General features: G+C 49.4%; 1 protein-coding gene across 33 annotated transcripts in view; it reads right to left on the bottom strand.

Annotated features, from left to right (window-relative positions):
* The window catches only part of Ssbp3 (single stranded DNA binding protein 3), a 141,416-nt gene that overhangs the window by 34,560 nt on the left and 93,598 nt on the right, over nucleotides 1–13,258 (bottom strand). For 32 of the 33 annotated variants that reach the window (XM_087551402.1, XM_087551401.1, XM_087551403.1 and 29 more), the window contains 1 exon segment: nucleotides 5,294–5,383. In XM_087551402.1, coding sequence (XP_087407528.1) covers nucleotides 5,294–5,329 — 36 coding nt within the window. In that variant the 5' untranslated portion in view covers nucleotides 5,330–5,383. 33 annotated transcript variants of the gene reach the window in all.

Genomic DNA, 13,258 nt, shown 5'->3' with positions numbered 1-13,258 from the left:
GCTAGACTGAGTCCCTGGGCAGGTTCTTCTCTATAGCTCCTTCTGGTAGTGATCACCAGAGTTCCTCAACCATAGGGACATGCCTGACACTCATGGGTTTGGTTCCTGCCCACTTCCTTGCCTCCCTTCTTCTCTCAGCTTTCCTTTTTTTTTTTTTTTCCTTTTTTCCCCGGGGCTGGGGACCGAACCCAGGGCCTTACGCTTCCTAGGCAAGCGCTCTACCACTGAGCTAAATCCCCAACCCTCCTCCCTTCTTCTCATTGGCTCCTAGTCCTGACAGCAAGTCCTGGTTAGTAATGGGTTTCAGAAATCAGGAAACCAGGATTTAATTTTTTCTCTAACCCCTAGACTTGAAGTGGTCGGCAGAAGTGCCTGTCCTATGGTAGCAGCTTTCTGACTGGAGGAATGGCCTGTGTGCACCCCCATCCCTCACACACCTCTGTTCTCCTCTTTCTTCCAAAGAAGGCTGTAGACAGCATTGACTTTCCTAGAGCCAACCCACTGCCACCAGCAGTGCATTCAGGTCAGCAGGGGTTTGACCTCCCTGGACGTATCTCCCCTCCCAAGCTCTCCACTGGGCGTCCTGTTTGTGACTGTTTACTCTCATCATCAGTCAGTCAGCTCACTACCTCACATAACATCTGCCGATGGCACAACTGCCTTCTCCACAAAGCTTCAAATTCGCTTCCCTCTATTCCCTCAAGGACTTAGAATCGGAGGCTGGAGCCTCACAAGACAAGGCTGTCTCTACCGTTTGGCAAGACATCAGCAAGCAGCAGAGCCTTCTGAGGCTGCGTCTCTGGGGAGCGGAGCCCACGGCTGAGTCTGCAGGAGAAGGGCTGGGTTGTAGATCTCTTCCTTCCTTTTGCTTGTTCTCTACCTTCCAGGCTGTGTACAGTGTTTCGTCCCTGTATCTTGCCCTTGTCCCTTGTCCCTGTAACTAGGGCAGAGATCAGCCTATTTACAGGGCATTGGGCACAGATGGGAATGAGAATGGGGTAGAAGGGGGCCCTGCTGGAATGGGACACATCATCACTGTCTCCACAGCTGAGCTTTTGATAAAAGGAGTTGGTTCCCTTGCTAGCCCAGGACTGATCTACAGAAGACACAACGTCTATCCCTGTGACCTCTGCCGGTCCCCACTGGGACCAGTTCCCTTCTCCCTCCTCTCAAGACTCCATGTGCAGTTGCTGAGTGAGAGGCTGGACTAGCACACTAGAATGTGCTCTGTGCTCGTGCTGCTCCTCTGCTGCACTCAGCACTGCCGCTAGGCTCCTGGGCAACCCCAAGAAGACAGCCATCCTTCCTGTCTTAGACAATCAGGAGACACCTACACTTGGACTTTAGTGGTCTGAGAAAGGACATGGGGAGCCAGCGGTTGGACTGAGTACAAACTTTATACACTGGACAGTGTGGGGCAGTCCTTTACCTTTCTAAGTCTCCTCTCCTGACCAGTTCTGCCTCACTGGCAGGATCACTCAACTCAAGGAAAGGAAGTTGCATGCTTAAAACACAACTGACAATTAGTAATGGAATTTAACAACAAAACAAGAACAGAAACAGGTTGTACCCAGTGCTCTACTCTGTGACCCCTGTTGTCCTGCAACTGTCCAGTTCTAGACCTAGAGATCTTTGCTGGAGAGTCTCCCCTTGGGGCTAAGAAACTCAGGGACCTAGCCAGACCAGTATGCTTGGCCAAGGCCAACCCACTTTCCAGATGTGTAACCTGAGTTAAGCTGTGAGGGGGAAATGCCACTGCCTGATTATGTAAAGTCCATCTGGGTTTAATGTAGAAAATCAAAGTTGGACGACTATCTAGTCCAGCCTGTACCATCTATTGATGAGAAAATCTAGGGCCAGCAATGGGGAGCCCTGGCCCAAGGTCACTCAGCCAGCAAATGGCTAAGCCCTCTGTGCCCTTCTGCAGACTGCCAGTCCTAAATGCCCAAGCAGCCTTTGGTCAGAGTTCAAGTGGTCAAAATTCCAGGTTGACACTTCAGAGCAGGCTAGGCTTCTGTCCTGTACCATGAGCACCACAATAAACTTGGTTCAGACAAGTGCTGTGTCCCACTCTACTGCCTCCCTGCCAGGTGCTACAGCTGCTATACTTAGGGCTTTTTCTTTTTAAATAACAAGGATCAGAGTTCAACCATCCTGGCTAGACTCTGCAAGGCCTCCAAAAGCCTCAGAGTATCTCCAAACTTGAAGTGTCACTGGGTCAGTATACAGATGACCACACATATCTCACACCACTCCAGAGGCCTAGAGAGGCACTGCCCATCTCAGAAACCTAGACCCAAAGGGAAGATAGCAAACAGGGCCTCTTGCACTGTTGGCCCAATCTAACTCCACGAGTAGCCATCCTGCATGGTAGTCAGAAGCCTAAGGAAGTCCTGAGTGATATTTCCTGAGGCGCCTCCATAGGCAGGAGTCAGCTGTTCCCTCATGACCATCCTTGGAGGCCCTACTGGTTTCTAAATTTAAGACCAACTGGTATTACAGTTCTGACTTGGAAAAGGTCTGTGACACCACAGGACACAGGCTGGACAAAGCTGGCCCAGCCACCAGGGCTGCCTTCCCAGGACACAGCCCTCTTGTGGCCCAGCCACCTGTCCAGGCTGCAGCCAAGAAGGAAGAAGTACAATTGCTGACACCAGATAAAATGCTTGATATCATCTCTATTTTCCTTCCAGTATCAGAGTGGCTGCTTGAGAACAGGGAAGGGCCGCAATCAATCGCTAATATTTCTGTCAAGATGATCTGTTCCGGAAATGGGCTGTCACTTCTTCCTTTATAGAGAGATGCCTTTTCTTTTTGCAGGGGTCTAGGCCAAGTGATCAGCATCATGGAAAGCCAGCACCACTCGGAGTGTCTGGCCTACCCCTACCTCCTTCATTTGACTGATGGTGGAAGGATGCTTGTTGGCGAGTGCGACCCATTGGGAGCCAAAGTGGTTTTGCCCTTTACTGCTACAATGCTGGGGAATAAGAAACCCGAACTGCTCAGTCTGTGAGACAGCAGAAATGCCCAGGAAGCAGAACCTTCCTGAATGATCCAGCCAACCCTTGGCAGTGCACCTTGCCTGGGGAACAGAGATGATCTCAAGGCAAGAGTCTAAACGATACCTCTGTTTAACCGTGGCTGGCAGTGGCTAAATAAGGGCAGAAATCAGTTTGGGCTATCTGACCACACACCCCTAAACGTCATAGGGGAGGGATCCACAAAGTATGACTGGAATTAGAACTTAACCATGGAAGATTACAGCAAAGCAGGAAGCTGGGAGCTGCCCACATATCATGCAGACCCATTCCTTCTCCTAGGCTCAAGCCAAAATAAAAGTCAATGGCCTATTTTTAAAAATACAATTGGCATTAACTGGAGAGATAGCTCAGCCGTTAAGAGCTCTTGTACAGGGTCCAGGTTAAGTTTTCAGCACCCACAAAGTGGTTCATAACTATTCATGACTCCAGTTCTAGGGACCCAGGACTGTGTCCAGACCTCCATTGCCATCAGACACATATACAGAACACATTCGTCTATGCAGGCGAAATACCCATCTGCATAAAATAAAAACAAAACTTTACAGAAACTATTTAATTTGTGCAAACAAACACAATCTACAATTGTCTACCCTCTGTCTCTCACTATAGCAGCCTGTAGTGGGTACCTGGAGGCCATAATTATCCTTAAGAAAACGCAGAACAAAGGCATACAGGCAGCTGTGATATCTGCCTGGGCTCTGTAGGCCAGTCGGAGAAGCCATGCTTGTACTGTATCTCCCACTGAGCAGAACAACAGTGGGGGAGCCCGCCAGGTCCTTGCCCCTCAGGTAAAGGTGAGCAACAACACAGCTCTGGCCTTCCTTAGGGCAACAGGTCCCAGGAGTTTAAGCTCTTGCTTCCTGTCAGCCTCTCTAACTCAAGTCTGCAGTCTTACCCCCAAGACTCCTGAGGCCATTCCAATCTCCATACCTTGGACATGGCCCCAGTTTTGGTGGCAGGCTGGCATCACACACAGATACATGTGTGGCCATCTGATGCCCTGAACTGTCACCCTGTATCTCTCTTCTCGCTGCCCACTGATGAGCAGTCAGATACTTCTGTTTTATGGAGCGAGCAAATGTCACCAATGTCCTTCTTTTTGATAAGTATGTGCCCTAACCCTCCTCTTCCCAGATTTACTGTGAACTAAAATATACAATCTTGCAAAACGGAAGTGACTCCCAGGAAAGAGGAAGCAGAGCCCTATCGTTCCCATAGGGTGTCAATCCTATTTTTGCTCCTGACGTTGTGCATGGGGCCCCTCTGCTCCACCTCTGCATTCCTACCTGGGCTTTCTGTTAAGAATTCTCTTCCCAATATTGTCTGGGAGTCCCACCCTTCAGAAGGTATGGACAATCAAGTACTTTTCAAACTCAGTGAGGACAGGTTTGAAAGAACTGGCGATGTCCCAATCAAGAGCCGCAACAGGAAAGCCTCCCAAATGCTCCCTCTCACAGCCTGCAGAGCAGGCTAAGGCTGACAGCATTCCAATAGCACTCCAAGGCAGCACTCCGTAGCCAGTCTGCCTGAGGAGGCATGAGCACCAGAAGGGAAGGGAGGGGATGGAAAAGAAGGTGTGGAGGCCACACCCAACCCTGACAAAAGAGCGAAGTGATTTCACACCTCTCAGACCCCTACCCCTGCCTGAAAGACCAACAAGGTGTGTTGTAGAGAAGGTGGGGCTCCCCTCACTGTGGGATCCGATCCTGCCTAAGGTGGGCAGGGTGCCAGCGCAGATGCCATTGAGCAATGCTTGTGGGACGATGCTTGTGATCGCACTCGGAAAAAATCAGTGGCTAACCAAAGTGAAAGGACAACGAGGCATGCCAGGATGCTGGAGTTTTTGTTTTTCTAGTTACGCCTAAGGTTTGAAGTTTGGACAGGAAAAGTAAACAATGGTGAAGACAGGAGCAACAGAACAGAAACAAAGGACAGTTTACTCATTAAAAACGGGGAAGACAAAGAATACAGCTTCTGTTATAAAACAAACCCCACAGTGGCCTGGAAGCACTGACCTCCCCCAACACCAGGGTGGACAGAAGGGCAGGGCCACAGCCTGCCTGGAAGGAGACATCTTCTCAGAGCTTATTTCCCCTCTGCAGCTTTTGGAGAAGGGGACGAGGTACGAGTGCAGGGCCTCAACCAGCATAAAGCAACTGTATTTAAACCATGGCAAACAGAGCTGCTTTCCTGTCCTCCCTCCCTGCCTGCCTGCCTGCCTGCCTAGCACAGGGCCCCGGGGCAGCACATACCTGAAAGAAACCTGGTGGGATGGGGCCTCCAGGCATCCCATCATTGGGGGGAATGTTGCCAAGCACAGGACTTGGGGCAGCTGCTGCACTCTGTGGAGACAGAATGAGGAGGTCAGCGGCAAATATCCAACTGCACAGAGAGCTTTTGGTCCCTGCCCCCAAACAGACCCTTCCTCCTCAAAGGCCACTTTCTATACAAAGCCCTGCAGAGGGGTTATTCACTGGGCAAGCCATGGACTCTGGGTCCCCACTGCTTCATCTCTAAAATGAGAGGCAGAGGCTGATGTCTACATTTAGGCACACTGCAGGGACATAGCAAAAGTACTCCTGTAGTCTGGCAGAGCGGTGATGTGCAGTCAATCCACAGTGTATATGTTGATAACATATCTTGACTTTCCACCAGCTGCTCTAAGAAGCAAGGGGACCAATTCATAAACAGTGGTACCCTCTCCAAATCACTGACGTGTTACACAGAGCAAGTCAATAAATATTACTGATAGATGACGGGCCACTAAGAAAATATCCAGACTAGTTGGAAGGACACGTGTTCTGACCCTCACCAGGTCCTACATGCCTCTTAGTACAAGTAGAGTTACACCATGGGAGATGGCTTCTATTTCCTGTTGAATCCTGCCGTCTCAGCATCTACTTGGCACTTCTGTCTCTACAAATGCTTCCCAGGGGTGGCCAGACATCAGATGTCCCACTTGGCCACCTTCTAACACTTGTGCCCAACCTGTTTGTGTGGTCAGCATGTCTGTGCCTGACTCTGTTCTTAAATGTGCAAAGTTAAGGCTGAGGGGCCAAAGCTCTGCCTTACAGAAGTCAAAGTCTGGGCCTCTAAGCAGAGTGTGCTCCCTGCTTCTCCTGTGCAAGCTAAACTTCCACACGCCTGTCCGCTCCACCCAACCTTGGTCCTGCCAGCTCTGTAATGACCCAGAACACGATGCTCCACCACTGGTCCCTCTCCTCAGTCCAGGAGGTCACTGCTTTCCTCTCCTTGACATGAAAGAGAAGTATGGACTCCCACAAACACCGAGTGAGCGCTGTTGTTTATGTGGAATGGCCATGGCTACTGGCCTCTGATTGTGTGTCTTGTCTGACCTCCATGGTAGGAGTGTGAGGACCAGTGCTGGGAGGCACTGAGGTCTGCAGGCAGGGAACGTTCTGTTGATACAGGAACAAAGACCCAGTAGGGGAATACAGTGGTTACCTAGCAGATCCCAGGTAAAGAGAATGAACTAGCTGCTAGTTTTCATTTTCAAAATGAAGGCTGACAGAACCTCCCTAAGGAGACTCTGCCTAACCCCAAATACTGCTGGCCTTCATCTGCTCCCCCAGTCTACAGCCATGGGGAGGGGGAAAGGGGGAGCAAGTCCTGCCACACCCAGTCCTGCCTATACCTGGGAAAGGATCTGAGGGGGAATCAGCTGGCTCAGGCATTAGTTGTGTTATTGTGGCTAAGAGTTCTATGTATGAAATATATTCTCTCTCCCCATCTCTCTAGTTATATAGCCCTACCTGGCCTAGAACTCACAATTAGACTAGGCTGACCTTGAACTTATTGAAAATCTCCTGCCTAGGGAACTAAGTTGTAATTTTTTGGAACAGCCAACAATTACTTCTCTGCACCAGGAGCAAAAGAACACTAAGAGATGGAGGCTGAGATAAACTTCCATGTATCTCTCGGGTTCCTCCAGAAAAGGAACCTCATCCTTCACCAACAGCATGAATTAACCCCTGACTAGCAGACCTGGAGTCACTGCTAACTTGATGGGGTATATCTTTCGTATTCTGAATTACTACATTTCGAAGTGCCTTGCCCTAACAACTGTGCTACTTTCAACTTGTTATTTGGGTATATGGTTTTTTACATATTGAGGTATTTGTTACAACTGGTAGGTGGTCATAAACTTTTAAATGAAAGACTGAATATACTGATGATGCCCTTTCAAATATGGCTTACCATGAATTCAGGGGAGAGAGAGAGAGAGAGAGAGAGAGAGAGAGAGAGAGAGAGAGAGAGTGTGTGTGTGTGTGTGTGTGTGTGTGTGTGTGTTTTTCTGGGGATTTGGGGTGTATGACACAGGCCAGGGCAACTATGGTCCTAATTAAATGGATGGTGTAACTCTCAGTATTTCACCATCTCCAATGGAAGACAACAAAGGCAACCAGGTTAACCATGAGGAAGAGGCAGGAGGCCAGGAGGTGATTTCTATCATGTTCTGTCTCCCCAGCAGGCAAGCCTAGGTGCTCACTGTGCTTTAGCTGGTGCAAAAATGGAGACATAAAAGGATGGATAAGCAGAAACTGGTGCTGACCAGCAATTGCTAAGAGACTGCAGAGGGCTCAGGACAAACTATTACAGACCTTCACCAAGGGGACACAGGCTATAACTGATCTGCCCTCACCCTCCCACACCTTAACCACAGGAGCTGCTTGCCTACACCCATGACCCAGCACAAGGTGAGGCATACAGCAAGTGTTCAATAAATGATTACATTAATACTCTAGGACCTGCTCAAACCTGACCACCTTGGAGCCAGACCTTTCAGGCCTGCTAAGAAGTGGCCTCTCCCTGTGGTTTCAAGCACTGAGAGTTCCATTAAGGCACTCAACAAAGCATCTCGTGTGAGTTTTCTCAACAAACCCAAAGCCCTGGCACATTCTCCAGGGCTATAGCACACCAGGCTGCATGGCTGCCTGAGAGGCAACAACCACATACAAGTCAAGGTTGGAAGGACCTCTCCCGTCTGAGTCAGGTTCCTTCCCATGTGTGGACTCCCTTTCCTAAGCTCCATCCTGGCTCACACACACTGGAAAGAAGAGGCTGCCTGCAGAGTATAGAACAGAGTGTCAGCCCCCTGCTTCTAATTCTTCACTCACAGCTCAAAGAGCAAAAAGCACCCAGAGACCTGTCCTTCTCTGAGCCCTGGCATATGGGTTCTAGATCCCAGACCATCTTCTTGGGCACCCACTGTAGCATGAACAGAGGTTAGAGGAAAAACACACAAACATGCATGTACAACACATATACAAATATATGTATGTACTTAAGTGGATTGATTCTTACATCTATGCCCATCAAGTCCTAGGGGAAATAAATAAAGTCAAATACTCACGGGGGGTTAATATGGTTAACCAGGTAAAAGTGCTTTTGCCAGGCCTGACAACCTGAGTTCAATCCTCAGGACCCACATGGAGCAAAGAGAAAACCAATTCTCCCTAACTGTCCTGTGACCTTCACATGGCTGTTGTAGTGCCTGCCCCCATAAAATAATTTATTTTTATAAGTAGTCAGGTGAACTCTGGACTCTCCCAGCTCAGCCAATAACTCCTGACTGATTTATAAGGCGGCAAAAATAGTATCTTGTTCTACAAATCCTTCCCTCTTTCCCTGCCCAATACGTAGGCCTTGGCATGCCACACTACAGCCACGTGTGAAACCACCAACTGCAAGTCTTCCCTGACCGAAACTCAAGCTGGCCATGTGGCAGAGGGCCTGACCAGCAGGGGGTAATGGGTGTGTCCTGGATGCGGCCAGGAAATGAAAGTGACAACAGTAGGTGTGGTCCTGGTAGATATGCACCCCGGGTAGAGCAGGAGACCTATGATGCTCCTGGAAAACCAGGTCCCAAGAGTCTGTACAGAGTCCTGAGGTAGCCCTGTCCACCCCAGCAATATTGAGAAGGCCGAAGATGCACAGTGGGAATTCCAAGGGTGGAGAAAATGCCACATCCTACAGAAAGGTGACGACCAGAGCAGTAGCCATTGATGATATGCAAAAGAAGTCTCACACAGACCACAGGACAATGATTTTGGTGAAACACGTTCAAAATCTGCAGCTCAGAGAAATCAAAGAGCTGACCTACATGAAAAGATAAAAACCCACTAGTGTATGAAACAAGTCCCAGCAACAGAGAATCTGGCTTCAAATTGGCAGAACACTAGTATTTGGGAAGAGCGTGAACCCGTCTGCTTGCACCAACAACAGAATAAAATTACACCAAGTTTCCTTATTTATGTCCCAGAACTGGTTACCCTGGGTTGCTCACGAGTAACAGAGCAAAAGGAAACTAGTATATTGCCTACTGCCACCTATGGTAGCCTGGGCATGAGCACTGTTAGATCCCTGAAGCAAGGGTCCTCAAGGCTTAGCTCTGGCATACAAGGGTTGTGGTGCCGCGGTGCCAACACAGGTACCACCTGAGCCCTTTATGCAAGCAACTAAGGAAAGGCTATTGTGTGGGTGGAAAAGGCCCACCAGCCACAGCCAAGCCACTAAGCTCAAGGGACACAGATCCAAGGCATGCGCGTCTTTGAAAAAAATCCGAGAGAAGCAAGCACCTTTTTATTCTGATCCCATAAACCAGGAGGGGGTAAATGGGAAGAATTTATGCCCCAGCAACCTAAGAAGCTATCATTTCTGGTTTACTCTGTAAGGAAACTGAGTCTTATGGTTATATGGTTAATAATTAGGTCCAACTTTAGTCCCATACATCTAATTTCAGAATCAGAAAACCCAAGTACCAGTCTTCAAAGTAGTCCCCACAGTTTCCAAAACAAACAAAAAGCCGTTGTACTTTTTGGCTCATGATGAGAAACAGCAAACAGATCATTAAACCACCAAATAATCTCAATTCATTCTGTGACTTAGATAATCTGTGAGGCCGACCTTCTTCTACTTGGCCCTCTCTGTCAACTACTTCAGAGAGTGAGTGCCCTTTGCCAAGAAGTAAGGAATGAGATCATGTTTGTAAGATCCCTCAGAAGAGCCTGTGGACCTAACTTGCAAGTGGTCTGCAAGGAAGAGGAGAAAGACAGAGGGGCTGCAGGGCTGGGCTGTATCAGATGTACTCAGCAAACACTCTGGTGGGCAGCACTGCACCTAGGCCAGAGACGTGTGCGTTTGCCTTGAAGGTCTAAAAGATGAAGTGAGTTGTGGTGACAGAGAACTTAGGGACATGGAAAGGTACTCCAGGCAGGCACTAAAGCAGGGATTAGGGGGATCAGGGAGGCTTTAAGGAAGAGGTGACACTCAAGCCAGGGCCTTACGGGACAGCAGAACTCAAAGATGATACCTGCAAGAGATTAACAGCTGACATCTTAACCCTCTCTCCCAGCATGGGCACCTGCTGTGTCTTTGGGAGGAAGTGGGGATTCCAACAGTGCTATCCAGGACCCACTCCATCTGCAGATAGGGGTGGGCATGGGCTCCCTCTCCCTAACCTTCCTTCACATGAGAGGGCGACAGTTGTCCAGGCCCAGAATGTACTCTTCGGCTCTCTCAGATCTTTAGTAACTTATCATTACACATAAGAAAATGCAGGCTACATCAGACCTATCTAGGGTAATATGGCTCAGAACAGGCAATGTCCTGAGTCAGGCCCCCCAATGGGCTAACTCCATTGCCCCTGGTCTTCGTAAATCCCAGCTTCTTTGGGAGCCATGGAGAAATACAAGTCTGTATTTAAGCTCTAATCCTTTGAGTCACCAGGAACTTACATGCCCTCATTTGGCTCTTTGTGGTACACGTAGAACTGAAGTCTTGGCCCCTGCTGGGGCTGTCAGGTAAGGCATCTTGCTAAGAGGGCAAAGCAGGTGCTAAGGAATTGGTGGTTCTGAGCCTGATACAGAAGTGGACAATGTCAGACAGGCTGAGCTTTTGGAGTTTGATATATTTGCTCACTTATGAGGTGAGGATCTCGTTCTTGCCCAGGCTGGCCTTGAATTCCTATTTCTGAGCTCAAGCAATCCTCCTGCTTCGGTCAAATATCTGGAATCACAGACACAGAGCCCAGTGTGAGCAGGAAAGTCCATGCATAGAGTAGCACACAGGTATGTCGGGAGGGGTTGGGCAGTGAAGGGAAGACAGATGAGACGTCTGCTCTAAAGTAGTCTCCCTTCAGTGGCCACCCTAGAAGAGCTAAAAGACAGGCAAAAAGGAATGAAGGAAGGAAAGAAACAAGGTAAGAGAAAGGCATATTAGTCCTTTTCAAAAGAAAGAGAGACTGTCTTCCCCAGGCTAAGAGAGAAGGCCGCCATATCACAGGCTGACCCACCTATCCTAGGATGAACCAGGCCACCCTGGGAACTGGATCAAAAGGTGCCTCATTGTAAGGGGTGGAGTCCCAGGTGCTAATGCCACCTGGTTGTGCCTTGGACCCTAGTCAGTGTGCCCTCTGTGGGCAGAAACTCTCAAGCCCACAGTGAGTATAGCTATATTGGCTACCCATATAGAGTTTGGCCTGTCGGTGCACACTGGGGAGACTGGGAGGCTGAGGCAGAGCAGTGCCCTGGATGAATACCATGCAGTAAGTCAACAGCATGCTCTTTGTACAGTGATCATTTTCTTCTTAAAAAGATGGCTATGCCATTAGCAAAACACACATACATACATGCACATACTGCCTGCTGTCTTAAAGAGTGACTTACAACCACAAACATGTCATAGTAGGCCAGTGACAGCTCCTTAACAAGAAGGCTGGCAGTTGCTCCTGCAGAGTGGAAAATTCCCTGGCGTGGACCTGCATACAAGCTCTGTTCCAATGACAACTTAATCCTGTCGGGACCAAGGTACACAGCGAACAGAAGCCATTGCCTCTAGGAACTTTTTGCTTCGAGTTTAAAAGGAATTATTAAAGGCAAAGCCCTCCACATATCTTTCGAGGATGGGAGCCCACCCCTCCTCAGCTGGCACTCAATAAAGCAGGTTCAGAGTCACTTTCCTCACCCTCTGCTGTGACACAATGACTGTGTAGTCTCAAAGCTTCGCCGGGGTACAGCCAAGGCCCACCCTGTCTCTCCTGCACAGTAGAGTGGACTAGAATCCTTTAACTCTCCTGCCTGGCCTTGGGTAGTCGCAAGGAGCGGCCCACCATGGTTCATGCAGCCATTCCTCAAGCATGCCCCACTCCCCACCCCTACCCCCCACTTGCAAGCTCAGAGCTGAGCAGATGCCTCCTAAGCCTTCAAAGCCCAGCTAATTGGGCTAATCTCGCCAACAGTCTCTGCTTCGTCCCCCGCCCTGCATCCACCAGCGTCCTTCGGTACTGCTGGAGAGATGCAAGCTGTTGGCTTTAGTGTTATTTTGTCAGTCATTAAACGATTCATCGGAGTCATTAATTGATTTATTACTGCTGCCTACTCAGAGGGTTTAGCAAATAAAGAATGATGTAGGTCACAATGCAAAGGAAATTGACCCAACAGCACCACGAGGAGCTGGGCACTCAGTGTCTGCCACTGTCCAGTCAAGTAGCCTTCCAACCCAGCTGCCAGGCGGGAGTCCAGTATGGACAGCTCTTCCGACCAGAATTCAGGCACGGCCTGTCTCTTGCAGAGGCAGAGATGTGGAAGGTGGCGGGCCTTGTCTGGAGACTCATCAACAGAGCAGGAGGGCAGAAGCCTAAACTGGGCGCTAAGCTGCAGAGTGAAGAGCCTGTAGATGAGGCTTCCGGGCCCCTAGCTAAGTCTCTTCTCCCCTGGAGGTGACATACAAGACAGCAACAGTTGACAAGTTAGCAGGCACCTCCCAATGCCTGGCCTTTTATGTGCTTATCTCTGATCCTCTCAACAGTCCTACAGCTGAGGTATTATCTTCCCTGTGTTACAGAGAGAAGTAAAGCTCAGCGAGCTGACCTGCCCCAGGCTGCATAGCAGGCCAGGAAGTAGCAGTCTAAGACTCAAGCCTGGTGGATCTGACTTCAAAGTCCACATTTCTTCCCCTCTACCATATCTTCAGACAGACATAAAAGAGCACAACACCTGCAGCTCGGCTCCGTGGGGACTGACAGAAGCAGGCAGGGGACCATGGATAAGGCCACTCAGGTCTTCTCAGAGCCCCAAGCTCTTGGTTTACAGAATGACAGGGTTAAGGGGCAAGCCCTGAGGTCACACCAAGTGATAAGATTCCAAATCTCAGTCTTTCTGTCAAGAACATCACACCACCAACAGACACCACATGGC

The sequence above is a fragment of the Rattus norvegicus genome, chromosome 5 (genome assembly GCF_021556685.1).
Source record: "Rattus norvegicus strain SHRSP/BbbUtx chromosome 5, alternate assembly SHRSP_T2T, whole genome shotgun sequence".
NCBI lineage: Eukaryota > Metazoa > Chordata > Mammalia > Rodentia > Muridae > Rattus > Rattus norvegicus.
This window is presented reverse-complemented; position numbering and strand designations above follow the sequence as displayed.